Below are 16,158 nucleotides of genomic sequence, written 5' to 3'. Positions count from 1 at the left end.
CCAGAGCACTTAAAAATATATATTTTGAACTTTTCAAGTGCCTGAAAATATGCTTGTCTATTACTGTTACGTTCCTGTAATTCTTTTTAAAAAGGGCCGGTATACTGTACTTGTTAGGAAATGATTCTTGTGCTGGAGAGATTGGTATTCATATCCTCACTTGGTTTCAAAAATGATAGGTCAGCCACCACTTTTCAAGTGGATTTATCTGAGCAATGAAGAGAGAGGGAGAGGGAGGGCCAAATATGTTGTTCTGACTTTGAAAACAGCATTTGGACATAAGATTGTAACCACAAACCTTTAAAAAAAACTTTTTCTTTAACCAGTACATCAACTGGAATCTTGAAGCCTGTTCTCTAGCAGTTGATTGTTCAATTGATTTGTGTTGAATTAGAAGCAATCAAGTATGCAATTAATCAGAAAATGGAACAGCTAAGCTTATCTGAGCTTGTATGCAACTACAAACAATTTTCACAATAATATTATCTATACTGATCTAAAATGGATTATTTCAAATACAACTGATTAATGTTAGCATCCCGCACTTTTGAACAAATGTCTCTTCTTGCTCACATTCCGTGGAGTGATACAAATTAAAGAACATATCAAACTCATCAAAATTTCTGTTTTTATGCCTCCTCCCCCCCCCCAATTTTATGGATAGGGGAGGAACCAGCTTTAACTTAATCCTAGCAATTCTGAGTGGCTGTGGATTGTAGGGCCACCTGGATCCAGGGATTTTCCATCTCTAACCTTGGATGGGTTAGCACTTCCCCATTCAAGAGCAGTGCCTTCTCTGTCACGGCGCCTGCCCTGTGGAATGGTCCTCCCTGAAATCTGTGTGGCTCTACTCCATTGGCATGCCAGAGGCCTTTTAAGGCTCGGCTGTTCTCCCAGGCCTTGGATTAGAGTGGATGGAAGTCCTGTGTGGCACGCATTTTGTAGATTAGTTTTGTTAAATAAACAAGATGGAAGATCTGGCTACTTATCTTGTACTGTGTTGTTTTATTTTCTCATTCTGTTCTGCTATACTGTATTGTGAGCTCCCCAGAGTGGTTTGGGAAGTCAGGTGGTGCCTAAATCGATTAAATAATAATAAATAATTATTATTACCTTTAGTAGGAAAATATATTTTTATTTCTGCCCAAAGCTCACTTAATGTGGCTAACAATAACAAAAATACTTCAATTCCCACAAAACAATTATAATAAAGATTCATGTAACTCAAAATAAAAATCCCTGGTTAAATCGGAAGGTTCGGACTGAGCATAACGTCCAAGGGAGTGCGTTCCAAACGAAGGTTGGGAGGGACACGAGCTAATCTAAGGGGCCATCTAGGAGGGCCTCTTCTGCTGAGTTTACTACCTGGATAGATTCATGCTAAGATAATTATCCTTTAGATATCTGACTTCTAAGCTAGAAGTTAAATCCATTACTTTAAATTGTGTCTAAAAAACAATGGGCAAATAGACCAGTCTTCCAACAGGAACATTACACATCAGGTATCACGCACCAATTAGCTGCCTTGCTGCTGCATTTTACAGCCACAGAGCCTTCCAGGCACTTTTCAAAGGTAGACCCATGTAGAGTGCATTGCAGTAATCTAAACCATGTATAACTAAGATATGATATGGTATTTCCTTAAGGAATAATGGCTCTCTGTTGAAAAATTACTTAAGACTTCTCTGGAAGTGTAATGAAATTACTTCTGCAATCCTAGCTCCTTTAGAAAAATAGAGAAACACAACAAAATCTAGGGGAAAAAACCCTACGAAAAATAGAGAGAGACATTAGAGGCAGACCACATAGGCTGTCATTTTTAAATTCTACAAATTGGAACTTGGACCTTGCTGTATTTACCACCACCCCTGCAAAAAGAGGAAAAATTATACAAATGCATATAGTGTAAATGACAAATTGACATAGTATCATGTTTATCATGCATTCCATAAAGATCCCAAAGAAAGACTCAGTATTTCATCATAATTAAAAATGCCCTTCAAAAGTGATGTAGGGCTCACATCTTTTATGTTTATTGCAGATTTACTAGGGCACAAATTCTAGCCTTCAAATTACTGAGTGACAAGATATACTACTCCCAGACTTTAAGAATTTCAGCATGATATTGCAAAATCTTCTGTGGTGGTTTGATCAACCAATTGTTTGGTTAAGAACACCCACCTTTTATTAAGGAAGAGAACATTAAACTTGGAATCATATGTCAGGGTGTGCAGTGTACACTCCGTGCAGTGGTGCTCCGTGACACAAAATAAACAGTCCACAGTCCAATGTAGAAAACTTGCACACAGATGTTTAGTGTACAATATATACAGAATGTACACCACCAACCTGCAAATCCCTAATTACTTCCCAGAACTCCACCAGCCACAACTCCTATCACCAGCCACACTATAACCCATGGTGCACTTTATTATATACAGTGGTTTGTGCTGTCATGCTGCCACACCCTACAGGTGTGCGCTCTGGGTAGGTTGCGCGGATTACAAACACAGTCAAGCTGCGCTCTGTCAAGTGCATATTCTCACTGAGAAATTATTTACTCTAGGGTAATAACCTGACATCATACCCATTAAGTTGGCATGGGATGAAGTGACAGAATCTTCATGCATTCCCAGACAAGTCAAAACTTCAAGTTCCTTGAGGGTCACAAATTATGATAAAGAGCTGGAACATTGAGAAGGGTGTGTGATGTCCTTGATTGCTTAATGTGTTTATAGATAAATGCATAAGTAATGGTGACATTGAGAGGTAAACTAGTTAATGAGTCATTTTTTTTATGTAGTCCATGTTATGTTGTTGATTAAACATCTGAATGATTTACAGTCAATTAGTTACACTATGTGATGCTACAAGGGGCATGGTTCTGAAAAATAATGTATCAAAGATTAAGGTGATTGTGTTTGACAGAGAAAATGGAGTGAATGACTGCAAGCTATATAAATGGAGAAAAACTAGAGCAAGCAAATATATTTGTGAACTTTGGTGGAATGCTTACTAAATATGGGAAAATGGAGACACTTTAGGACAAATGCTGATGAATAGTGGCCCCCAAGTGTTATATTGTGAGGAATGAATGATTACATATAAGTTTGCTTCTGCCCACTTTGCTGTACAGAAGTGAGAGGTGGGTATGTTAGGAGAAATATAAAAACTTGGATGCAGCTGGAATGGAGTACCGTACTTAATAACTATATGCAGTAAAGGAAGACATATGGTCAACAGTGAAGGGTGTTAAATGAATGTGGACTGAATCCAAACGGGAATAATATGAAAGTAATTTGGTTGAGCAATTTGATTATTTATGGAGAGAATCAGAATCAAATCTCAAAATAAATACATGATGAAAAAATGAAAGGCTGGAGAGTAAGGGGAAGACTGAAAGTCAATGATTGATTAGAACTGATGGTCTGAATAAAGAGAGGCGTGAGAAGGTTAAAAAGCAAAAGGCTACATATGAAGTGATGAATGGGAACAGTGGAAGCAAAGATCATTTGCAAGGATACAAAGACAGGGGGAAGTCTAGTGAGTGGTGTTCATGTAAATTATAGCTATTTCCTTTTCTATCTCCTGTCTTTAATTTCTTCACCTATTTCTTACTCCTTTCTGCACATTACATAAAGTTGCTTAGCCACAAAGAGAATATAATGTGATGCATATATAGGTATGAATGTTAGGTCAAAGTTGAGAAAAGCAGGAGTTAAATATTTAAATTATTATTGGCTGGGCAGTAATTTAATTATACTGGAACAGAAGGATATAAAGAGAATGGGATGACAGTAACAGAATAATAAAGGAGGAGGAAATGAATCATGGAAATTAAAATGTAGAGAATAGAGGTGCCTCAATGTTAAAAATAACTGAGATGGGTTAAATTTATTAGTCCATGGGGAAGATAGAGTCACAAAAATATATCTTTAAGTAAATTAGAGTTAAAGATAAAGGTCAGATAGTACAAAAGAGTTATGAATATGTGAGATGAATAATGAAGAGCCTTACTGATACAATATAAGTCAAAGAGAACATGTTGCAAAATTTCAAGTATAAATTAGCTATAGCCTCATTTCCAAAAGTCATAAACATGTGATTCTATGCAGTTCATCACATTTTATTACCATAATCAGTTACATATATGGAATTGCTTCCATCAAATCTGAAAGCCATTCAACTTAGTCAAATCTATTATTTTTAAAAAATAAATTACAGACAAGCAAGAGGATAAAGTGCTTAGCAAAACTATTTTGTTTTCCATTGCATCTCCTGTATTCTATCAACTGATAGCCAGTGTTTCTCTTTGTCAGCCAAAGGAAGTGGAACAATGAACAAAAAGATGGGAAATGCCTCTGTTTCCTACATTCTCTGTTAAATTAAGAGATTATTAAAGAAAAGGATCTGGATATGTTGGAAGCTACAAATCCAAATTCCTGAGAAGGTCATCACACTCAATGATGAAAGCAGGACATTATTTCATTCATTATTCCCCAGTATAAAAATGCATAGTGATTTGGCTTTCTCTAAGTCAATAATGCTAACCAACTGCCAAGCAATGTCAAGAAGACAAGTTCCTTATGGCAAACAAAACACAGAGTAATTGTTCAAAGGGTACAGTATGGACTGAAGAAGTCATGGTAAGGCTTGTTCCAGGGTATGAAATCAAAAAGGTGCAAGTTAGTTAACTGTTATGGAAGAAAGAGGAGAATCTAGGCAATGGCAGCTTTTCAAAAAACCTAATCGCAGCGTGGAATAGGGGAGCAGCTTGGGACTTTGTGGGAAGCTAACTCTCCCCATAAGTTGCAAAATGGGCGGACAATGAGAATGAGGGAGCAAAATGGTTCTGGCCTCATCCATTTCTGGTGCTGGCCTCATCCAGTGCTGTTAGTGCACAGTCCTATGAAGAAACATGCTCCCTTAGATTGACAAGGGTTCTCCAACGGTTCTATATGGGAATATCCAGCAATTGATCAGCAATCTGCTGGAGCTAGGAGCAGGTGAAGACTATGTCTTTCTTTGTGGAGTTAACAAACATATCATTACTGTCAAGGAAGTACTTTCTTATGCCAAGAGAAACTAGAGACTTCTTCTTTAGAAAGCATTCAGAAAAGATTGACCAATTTCTCCATCAAAGATTCTGTGTTAAGAATATAGGTATACAGTATAGAACTTTTAATATATTCTAACATACTAAATTAGAAAACTACACACACACACACACAGACCAAGGACCAGATCCAGGTTGTTGTCAATTAAGTTTGCCTGAAAGAGCTTAGCAAGCACGGTGCCATGATACATTAAGTAAGAGCTCTGGGTCTATGTGTATTTTATACTATGGCTTGAACCAAATGCTTGGCCAGTACTGCTTCCATTAGAGGCTGCCTACTTACAAACTTACTTACTTACAAACAGAACCATCAAACAGCGGCCTTCCTTTGCAGCTCTTAACAATATTATTCCATCATTTATTCCATCAATGTAATGCTCACGTAAATATGTCTCTCAGTATTATCCTCCCCAATTTTCACCTCAGGGCTCATTAGCTAGCAAGAAATCATTTCTTCAGCTACCATGTAAAAGAATACTGTCTGGAAAGCTGGTCTAGTATCCAGTCCAAGTATGGCCCCGAGGAGGAAGAGGTGGTGGTGGTAGATACCCAAAGGAGGGATTTGGACCTGTGGGATATGGAGGCTGGGAGGGAACAGGGAAGCTAATTGCTGCAGGCTGAGTGGGATAAGGGCATGGTGGCCCTCCTCCTGATGGAAAATAGGGAGGCTGCATAGGCTGAGGGAATCCTGGTGCTACAGATGGAGCCCTGAGAGGCAGCTGTGGATATCCTTGTCCAGAAGAGGGTGTTCTGGATGGAGACCAAGAGTACCTGGATGGTGAAGACAGGTCACCTGTCTGAGGCTGGGGCACTGAATTACTTGAAGGAACAGGTGGGTATCCAGGTGGTTTATATGGAAATGGGGGCTGGACACTTGGTTGAGAGGACGCAGCATGTCCCACTGTAACTGGTGTTCCTGCAAATGGACCTGGCAGGAGACCCCCATGAGCTGAAGGACCTGCTGGAATACAAGGTGCTATACTATAAGGTAAAGGAAAGGGTGGTTCCCCAACTGAACTTTTCTGTGGCTGCTGACTTATAGGTCCAGAAGATATGTGGGAAGGAGACTGGTGGTTAATTTCATTGCCATCTGCTGGCTCTGGCAAGGATTGAGATTTTTGCAGCACTTCTTGAAGTTTCTCCACTTTTACTCGCCGTAGATGAGACAATTTCCTCATGGTGGAAAACTGCTCCAGAAATGTCTCCAAAGGCACCTCCCCCTCCAGGAACTTTTCAGCCATCATCTGGAATGAAAAAAATAATAATTAAAGCAATGCTTCCATCTGCAATAGAGACAACATATAGGTAGTCCTCAGTTAACGACCACTCATTCAGCAATTGTTCAAAGTTACAGTGGTGCTGAACAAGTGATACTTATGACCAGTTCTTGAAGTTCCCCGCAGTCACATGATTGTGATCTGAGCACTTGGCAACCAGCTCACGCTTACAAGGTTGCAGCACCCTGCAGTCACGTGATCGCCATTTGTGACCCTCCCTGCCAGCTCCCCACAAGCAAAGTCAATGGGAAAGCCGGCAGGAAAGGTCACAAGTTGCTCAGGTAAGTTTTCCATGCCTGCCAACAACCACCCAAGCCTTGCTGCACTTATGCCAGGCCACACCCTTGCACACCCTCCCCCACCCCGCAGCAACCACTTATCTATCTGCTGGCCTGCTTGTGAGCCACCTGGGACTTACAACTTCCTGCTGGCTTCCCCACTGACTTTGTTTGCAGGAAGCCAGCAGAAAGTTGCAAGGAGTTCCTCACTTAATGACCTGCAAACCTCACTTAACAACAGCTATGGGATTGCCATCACTAAATGATACGGTCACATGATGTCACGCTTTATGGCAGCATCGCTTAGCGATGGAAATTCTGGTCCCAACTACCATTGTAACCCGAGGACTACCTATATTCTAATTCCTGACAATGAGGCTTCCTTATTCAAGTCAGAGGCTATTCAATTTCCCTGCAAGTGGTAAGATAACACAAGGAAAAACAAATGCTTATTCTTGTCCACAATCAGACACAAATGGAGAAAGGAAAAGGAAGATGCATGAGACCAGAACATAAGTTACAGGCATGAAGGATTTGAGATAAATGATGCAAATTCTGGTAAAATGCCTTTCATTCCTACATAATGCAGAGAACCTGTTTCTTGCTATATTTTATTTTGTACTCTGTTCATGCTTAAGTGACTAGCCTCAATTAGCCTTTCCAGCAAAGTTTGCTTAGGTGAGACAATCTTCAAAATAGCTGAGATGATACTAACAGACTTTTAAACACTTCCTTTTGATGCCTCACTGAGCACACTTGAGAAATGGTCAGCTGCTATGTGTACAGTGAAGGATCAAAAGCTAATGGAAAAATACTGATTATTTATTGCAAGTAAAATATCTGGGAGAAACAGGGAGGAAGAGGAGGAGGAGGAAATAAACTCCATGTTTACGATTGCTAGCCCAGTGGGATTTTCAGACATAACAGATACAAATTTTAGGGGTAAATTTAGGATGTTTTAGGGCCATATAAATATCACAGGTATTTGCTTGTGCTCTCTAACAAGGACAAAATGTGGGAAAGCTCAGCTGGAGCTGACTTTTAAAGTTCAATTTCTACCATTAAAACCTGTTAAAATAAATTATTCTGTCTTGAGTTTAAATCACGGACTAACCTCAGACTCTTCTTCAATTTTCTGCCCTTCCACCTTCAGAAGATTTAACAGGGTATCAGGCTGTGTTGCCGTTGAGAATTGCTCTGAGACAAAAAAATGGAACACCTAAAAATTACACAAAAATGCACTTCTCTTCTTCACTTCAATGCAAGCAGCAGCACCTGGTTCTGCACATATACATGAAAGCTACCAGCTTCTGAAACAAGGATCATGTTGCTTTAAGAGCTATTGTCATGGAATCTGAAGCCATAACCAAGGGGGAAGAAGGGAAAGTGACCAATTAAAAACAAAAAATCTGTTACAAGTGCAGAGTTTTTGATGGACAAGATGGTCACTGACACCATAATGTTGTGCAGGCTTGACCATTGGGTGGCACCAACAAATGTGTCCAGATGAGGAGGTGCCAACTGTACCCTATAGCCACTCCAGGTCCCAAGACCAAGAAGAAGGAAATGTAAGAAGTTATCTTGGCTAGAAAAAGCCCATTGGCTAACTATTCCACCTCTATCCCTACCACCCACAGCCATCTGAAAATTTACCCAGCTTTGACTTCTGCTTCTGGCATCGCTCCATCAGTTTTTGCAGATCTCGATATCGGTCAGAGAGGTTTGCACGTCCTGCTTCCAGAGGGTCCTGGAACTTCAGGTTTTGCTCTGCCAGGCTACGATTTGTAGCCAGAGCCATCTCCCTTTGCAACTGTATGTTCTGGACCTGAGAAATGAAATGTTAGGCAAATATAGCTCCTTCTAAAAAGAATGGTTTCTCTCTTCCATAACTTTCATGTATATGAACGATTACCTCATTAGACTCCAATGCCAACCGTTCAATCTCTTCCAAATTTTCCTGTAGTTCTTTCAATTCATCTACAGTCTTGTCTCTGAATGTCTCCATCTTTGGGGGAGCTCATCAATTCCTTTGGGATTAAGAGAAAAAGAAGGTGATTAGTAATTTCATAACATCCTCCAAGCATATTTGGTTGCAGGGCAATTTGGACATTGTCACTGTCAGTTTCTGTAAGCCATATTCACAGGCAAAAATTATATCACAGGACAGCACAATAATTGCTCACTCATCCTTTCTCCACTTATGTATATTAGTGTGAAGTGTAATTTTACATATAAGTGCCAGACCAATAACAGAAGACTCTGCCTGTTAAGGCCATACACTGTGCATTTATATGTAGCTGAATATATCATACAAAGTATTGTGGGAAAAATGCCCACCTTAAAAGAGGGACAAAGCAACCAGAGATAGATGGAACAAAGTATACTTTATTGGCATGCACAAATTACTGTGATCCTTGGGCTCTTTGCCAAAGGACTGCAGAAGAGCCCCAAACAAAGCAAGGCTACAGATTATATACTTTTGATATGTTACATAGGAATAATAAAGACAATTTTGTAAATCATAGCATGACCTTTGCAGCCAGAGTATAGCAACTGACAACATCATGGGGTGACCTTATTATGATCTGACCCAAAGCCTCTAAATTCTGCATTCTTACAAAGGCTCCAAGCCCACCTCCTTCTACTGATACTAGCACCTTCTAACATAAACAATACTTTTTATATTGTCTCCATTCACGCCAGGGAAAGGCAACAATCTAGTTTCAGTTATCCATCTCCTTCCCCTCCAGGGTCATCAGTTCCAGCCTCCTGCTTTTAATCAGGACTACTGCAGGCCTGGTTTCATTCATAACTTAGCCACTTTTAATTAATGATTTAAATCTCCACAAAAGGCAAGACGGGCCCAATTAAATATTATCTCACCACTCCACCTGTGCCTAAAGCACATGGGAATACTGTTCAGCATTCTATGTGTGATTAAAGATGGTCAAAAAAGAAAACATAAATCTTCCAAAAACTAAGTAACAGGAAGAAATGAAAAGACAAAGGTGAACTAAAATACTCTAAATAACTTCTGCTTCAAATTATGTTTCAGGGAGAATACCCAATAAGTGACCAGCAATGGTTTATGTAGCTTTATGGACTGAATGGTGGCTAGACAGGGAAGGTAATGCCTGAAAAACAGGAAGGGGATTTTGCAAAACAGTCTCCATTTGAATGTTGCCATCCTAAACAAGTAGGATCAGTTTAAGAATTTGCAACACTCTTGTGCAGCAGGGAGTTTTCGGATATGGCTCAGTCTAACACTGCAACCTTAGCAACCAAAGCTAAAGGGAAAAAAGCAGAAATAAGAATACAAATTGTTCAGAAATATACTATGCTGACCAGTACTTTAGCAAAAGGATTAGGATAAATATCTGCATATATAACATTCCTTCATTTTCAAAGTAATTAAAAAAAACCTCTTTAATTCATCTTCTCTTGTTCAGAATCCTGTTTAATCACTTGCTTTTATTTTTAGAACAAAGGAAATTCAGAGTATTTTTTTCATTGTATTTCCCTAGTCATTACACAATGGCAAATGTACAATGTACTACTGGCATGAAAGAACTCTTTTCTGTTCAAAATAACTAAATAAATCTTTATCTCTCTTTTGAAAATTATAGCTCCAAAATGCATCCTAATGGGAAAGATGAAGCCTTTGAATCATTATTATTACTCACGGACATTATAACAAAGCACATGGTAAGTCAAGACAGACAACCACTCTTGGTTTTTCTACAGAAATTAGAAATCAGAACACACTTTTCAGGCTTCTTGTTACTTTCTACTATTTTTCCCACTGATTTATGTAAGTATCGGCCCTTTAGTGCTACCACAACATCTTTCCAAACCTTGTTGTGGTTTAATACTCACACAAGCAGCTTCTCTGTACAATAAAAATTACAACCAATGCAGTTTCCCATTGTGATTGATCCTGGATACAATAGTCTTTTGTGACCCACTACGAGACAATTTGACGTCTTCCATACGTAAACAGATTTTGCAAACAAAGCTTATTGTTATTATTCTGTCTCCACAGCTTTTTTTAAACAGCTTTCCTCATGGTCACATATGATATCATGGAGATCCATGACTGAACACCATAGAGCTAGGGCACCAGGGAGAGAATACCTCAGAGGATGGGGATAAAATGAAAGGAGGGAGCTATGTAAGCTGCCTTAAGCTCTTTGAGGAAAGCTGGAATACCGCTCTAACAAATAAATAAGTAAATAAATAATATTCCTAAACATGTAACTTTTCTCTTCAGGAAATATATACATTATTTTGGTAGTCAAAATCATTGCTACGAAGGATGAATTTCATAAGAAAATGGCATGAGGGAAGGGTTAAACCACAGAAAGACAGAGATCCAATTATTTCTACAATAGATTTTTAAAAAGCAAAGAAATTCAATCATGGATCACCAGCTATCACATATAGTTTCTTTTTTTTTTAACTGCACTATCTCAGGCTCTTGGAAACCAGACAGAATTCATGGGTAGCAGGACATATAAAAGAAACAATTGTGAAAAATTATATATAACCTGTTACTATCTGCTACTGATTGTTCTATCTTTGGTTCAACCAAAATGTCTCACAGACTTGTCTCCGAAGAGTCAGCATCAGTATCTGCAAAAAAACAACAAAAAAAGTCAAGCTTGTGTTTGCCTTCATGGTTCCCAAAGTGAATACACAGTCCCCAGTTTAAGAACGAGTTCTATTCCCAAGGTCTGTCCTTAAGATGCATTTGTATGTAAGCCAGAACAGTATTATTGTATAATATTGTATAAGTAGCATTGTGTCATGAACTCAAACCATTGTATATTTAACTCAAATCATTGTGTTTTAACTCGAATTTTACTACAGTAGGCTCCGTTCTTAACTATGCGTCATCTGTAACCCAGGCGTTCTTAACCCGGGAACCACCTGTACTAAATATCCTTCTGGCTAAGGAGAAATTATAATTACAAGTAATATTTGGGTTGTACTACCTGTAGTGAACACTGCTTCATACTCTAAGTTTATTATGTGTAACAACTAGGATGCTTTACATATAACCTGAAAATGAAAGTGTACTTCTGACAACTTGTTTGCACACAGTATAATTAATATTTTGAGAAAAATGTGCAGGTCAGAAAGCCTTCAGTTCCTTCTTGAATAAACATTTAGGCAACTTCCCCAGTTCTTCCTATACAACATTTAATTATTAATCACATTGCTATCCCACTGCAATCAAAAGACTCTTGGGGGCTTACACAGAATATAAATCGGATAAAATATCCCTGGTACAAAATTCCATAAAAACAATAAAAATGAACACCCACCAAACATAAAAATACAAACAATGAAAATAGAATTTGAAGATAGCATGATTAAATCAGGAAATAGCTCTCTTATTTATAATGATAAAACCACAGCATCATCTACTTTTATTTACCAATACCCTTGGCCCCAGGGAGAAGTTGTCTAATTGGAAAAGAGGAGCATGTGAAATCATTTCATGTGCAAACTATATTTCAGGGGTGTCTCTATTCATGCTTGCACAGATCCTTCCACATTTCCTAATTGACACTTATGCTTATATCCTCGCATGCCTCAGTTCAATCAAGCTAACAATACTTGTTTTGTTCAAGTCTTTGCAGACCACCTACACAAGATAGAAAGCCATCTTTATAATAAATAATTCTATGAGAGTGGCAAAATTAATCCATAACAGTTTTTGCTAAACAGATGCAAGCCAATATTAGCTACCGATATGTCTATCATCCTAAAGATCCTAATACCTATAAAACTGGAAATAACGTTCATGGTACACTTGAGAATAGCAAAAGGAGATAAATCAGTTATCAATCACCAGTGGAAAAAATGACATCTGTCTGCAAAAATTTAATTTCCATGGAAGTTGCTCTCTGTACCCTAAAAGATACATGAAGCATATACCTCAGAATGATGCCAGTAACAAATGCGAAGAGGCCACCTGGTGTCCAACGGGGCTACAGGACAGATGAATTTGGTGCTGGGTGAGATAAATGACAATAAAGCTTATCCCAAGCTGAACATTTATAGTACAGTATCACAGTCACCTTTTCTCTTAACCTCAATTTCAGTGACAAACAAATTACAGTACAATAAAACAAAAACTTAACTGGCACACATCTTCCAAGTGTATTAATATACTCAAATGAGGTTTTTTTTTTCACGTGAATTAAACATTTACCCTGGAACCTGTTTCAGTACTAGGACGTAATACACCCTTTCCCCAACCTTGTGCCTTCCCAATACGCTGTATCACAACAATCTACTACAATTCCCATAATTCCCAGTAAACCCGATCAAACGTGGGACTTGCACCTGGAGATCCCCAGACTGAGGAAGTTTGTTTTAAACCCGAGACCCCCAAGAAGGGTCTCCCTAACTCGGTGTGAGGCTCCCAGCGCAGAGTGGAGCATTGCAGAGCAGAGCAAATGCCAGCAGCCTCCCCAGAGCGCGAGGTTAGCAAGGCAAGCATTGTTTGTCCCCGCCGCCCCATCACCAGCTGATCCGCGCGGGACTGCCACGCGCAGGGCCATCCGGGAGAAAGGGAAGGCGTCGCGCGGACACACAGCGACCCTCCACCCGCTGACTCCGCCGCTCCAAAGAGGAGGACGGGCCGAAGGGCTTCCTGTTTTCTCGCGAGACAGGGCGAGAAAGGGTTAAGCGATTAAGCTCCCTAACAATAATGATTTACCTGCGAAAAGCCCAGGCGGGGGTGAAGGAGGAGGAGGAAAAGAGCAGAGAATAGAAGAACGTACCCCCGGCAAGTGAAGTGTTTCCGGGAAAAAGTCGGAAATTGCGTCTGCTCAATGGTTCGCTCAGATTACTATTCATGAATATGGGGGGGATTGATTCAAGTGTCCTTCTCACCCGGAAAGGAGATGGTTTATTCCTCTGGCAGAGCCAATGAACCGGCGCGCTTTCAATTCTGAAGCCATCGTGTCGGCCGCGTCACATCACGTGGCAAGGAGGCGTGTTTTAGTACGCGAGAGGTCGAATGAGAGGAGTTGGCGATTGGTTTTTGTCTTAAAGAGAGAAACCTGTTAAATGCAATTTAAAAATCTGTATTGCATCCAATGTGTGTTTTGTAAAAGACAGTCCTCCTGCCTTTTGCATTTCACGGCGCTCTGATCTCACTGTTTATTATTTCACCTGGTGTAAGATTTCACCTGCTGAAAGGTATCTGCATTGCAAAAATCCGGACAATCATTGGATGGAAGCAAAGAATTACTCTTCTTTATCTCTTTGCCGCCATCTAGTATATGACATCCATAACCAACACACTGTTCCATTTCAGAGGAACCAGCGTTATGCAAAATGCAGAAAAGAAGTAAGAACTAATTCATACAAATGAAAGGCAGAAGATACGAAAAGGAAATGGCTAAAACTAGTTTACACCAATGTCATATGTAGTACTTCCCCATACCTTTCCATGGTTACAAATCATGTTTGCTTTTTCCAGTCCATACACTTCACATATTGCCTTTTGTTCTGTAAACTTCTCACCTCTTGAGAGTCTCACCAACTCAACCATGACTCCCTTGGTTTTTCCATTCTTTCCAACCAATCACTTGTCCTCCACATATTTGTTTTGCAGTTTGATCCTTTTGCAGTTTGATCCTCATTCATTATGTGACTGAACCACCTCAACTACTTTCATATTCGCTTCTGTTGGTACTTTCTTTGCTGATCAGTGGAATCTGCAGAACGGGACAGAATCTATGAGATGCATTTCATCTCACATGCACATTCAAAAGGGGTTGGGCTTGCATTGCAACATTCCATCTACCATCTTGCCAATTTTAATCCTGCCCCAGATCACTCATGTTCATATTCAGTCTAGTACTTTCATAACAGCACCCTTTTCTTCTTGACCCTATCTTTTGTTTAACCACACATCTTAAATATGCCATCCCCACTGCATCAACTGTATTCAACATTTCTCCTGACACACCCAACTCTCACTTCCATCTAACACATAATGAAGTGGACAGAAGCTCACTTTATTGCACTTTGCTTTATTCCACCAACATACTGTTGGAAGAAAAAGTTATCTTACCAAGTCCATTTCTGAGCCGGGAGTAAAGACACTGACGAATTGCATGAAGTTAGGAGATTTATTCTTCACCCAAGTGCAGAAGCAATGACAGCAGGCAGTTAGGTGGGCGGCCGCGCTGGGCCCCCTCCCCACAGTACCTTATATACCTTCTGTTACATTCAAACCCACGTTAAGATGTCATGACTTTCTGATCCAATCAAAGCCAGTTACCTTGATCCATACTCCTCCCCTTACCCAGGACCCCTTTCTCTGATGCCAAATAAGGTTCTTCCTTCCTGTATGTAAACTAATTTCTATTGCCTTGAGTGTTAACAGCCATATGTAAACATACATCCCTAAGAAACAAGGTCAGGACCGCTTATCTTTCTTTGTGAGGGGTCATCTGAACAAGAAGAGACTATCAGGTCAAGACAGTTTATCTGCTTACATGAGTTGCTGCCTTTCCAGTCAGGAAGAGGCAAACCATGTCAGCAATTAACACATCCTTGAGATTTTGAAAAGTGTTAAAGGTCTCATCCTCAAGAATGCAACCTTTTGATAATCTAAAGTACAGTTAACCATACATACAGGAAAGGGAATACTGGCATTTTGCTAGGCCTGCTTTTATTTCATATTATACAATATATAAAGATAAATGTTTAAACATCTAAATGTCTTAATATATACAAATGTCTACATGCCCCAACCTTCTAACAATACATTTCTCACAAGAGACCATGTGCTACCTTTCTACCATCATGTGCACAACTTTAAAATTCCTCTGACCATTTTTCCATCTTTACTAGATTTTTTATCAAGGTACACAAATTCCTCTACTTATGTATTTATTTTATTTATTAACTTATTTTGTTATTAATGTCTAACTTTTTGATTCATTAATTTTCATACAATCTGCCTAGTTAGGTTCTCAACTAACTGTACCACATCATCTCCATACAAAAGTACACATATATTCATGTCCCTTAGTGGCATACCTGTAATGTCACTACAAGCATACATTTATCCATAAATGCACTAACCAACCAAGGGAATATCGCACATTCATGACTTATTCCTAGCTCAATGTTGAACCATTCACTAAACATTCCATTTATTCTCCCACTTGCTTTACTTCTATCATACACTGGGTTTACTGCATTCAGCAACCAATTTTCAGTTCCATGCTGACCTAAAGCATTCCATAATTCATAGAGGCAATCTTCACATAACAGTGAACAAGTCTACACAGCTGTTCCTCAAGCAACCATATCCATATTTTAACATTTCTCCAGTTATACCACAGTATTTGCAGCCATATGATTTTTCAATATTCTCACAGCATTTATGATTTCCTTTTCAACCATTTTCTTAGATATTCACATTTATGAGTTCAGTTCCATTCTTTGACATATC

General features: G+C 39.2%; 1 protein-coding gene across 4 annotated transcripts; it reads right to left on the bottom strand.

Annotated features, from left to right (window-relative positions):
* Positions 1 to 360: 360 nt before the first annotated feature.
* VPS37C (VPS37C subunit of ESCRT-I) lies at positions 361 to 13,565 on the bottom strand. Of its 4 annotated transcripts, none has more exons than XM_007439683.4 (7): positions 13,466 to 13,565; positions 12,615 to 12,690; positions 11,219 to 11,303; positions 8,584 to 8,698; positions 8,325 to 8,496; positions 7,786 to 7,868; positions 361 to 6,360 (listed from the first exon to the last, which is right to left on the bottom strand). In XM_007439683.4, exons 4-7 carry the CDS (start codon positions 8,674 to 8,676, stop codon positions 5,611 to 5,613), a joined length of 1,098 nt encoding a protein of 365 aa, XP_007439745.1. In that variant the 5' UTR covers positions 8,677 to 8,698; positions 11,219 to 11,303; positions 12,615 to 12,690; positions 13,466 to 13,565; the 3' UTR covers positions 361 to 5,610. The 4 variants fall into 4 exon arrangements, with proteins under 4 accessions (XP_007439745.1, XP_007439744.1, XP_007439746.1 ...); XM_007439682.4 differs by having other exon boundaries at positions 13,402 to 13,539; XM_007439684.4 differs by lacking the exon at positions 13,466 to 13,565 and adding an exon at positions 13,207 to 13,316.
* Positions 13,566 to 16,158: the final 2,593 nt, after the last annotated feature.

Source organism: Python bivittatus, unplaced genomic scaffold (assembly GCF_059951505.1).
Source record: "Python bivittatus isolate LINGU-HERP-01145 unplaced genomic scaffold, Pbiv_v1 ctg000480_np1212, whole genome shotgun sequence".
NCBI lineage: Eukaryota > Metazoa > Chordata > Lepidosauria > Squamata > Pythonidae > Python > Python bivittatus.
The sequence above is the reverse complement of the archived record's forward strand: the minus strand, read 5'-3'. Positions and strand labels throughout refer to the sequence as shown.

Excerpts from the sequence above, each read along its gene's own strand:
- VPS37C (XM_007439683.4), bottom strand. The coding sequence starts at position 8,676 with ATGGAGACATTCAGAGACAAGACTGTAGATGAATTGAAAGAACTACAG. Across the intron at positions 7,869-8,324 it reads GAAGCAGAAGTCAAAGCTGG|AGCAATTCTCAACGGCAACA; the intron begins GTAAATTTTCAG and ends TTTTTGTCTCAG. Across the intron at positions 6,361-7,785 it reads AAATTGAAGAAGAGTCTGAG|ATGATGGCTGAAAAGTTCCT; the intron begins GTTAGTCCGTGA and ends TTTTCATTCCAG.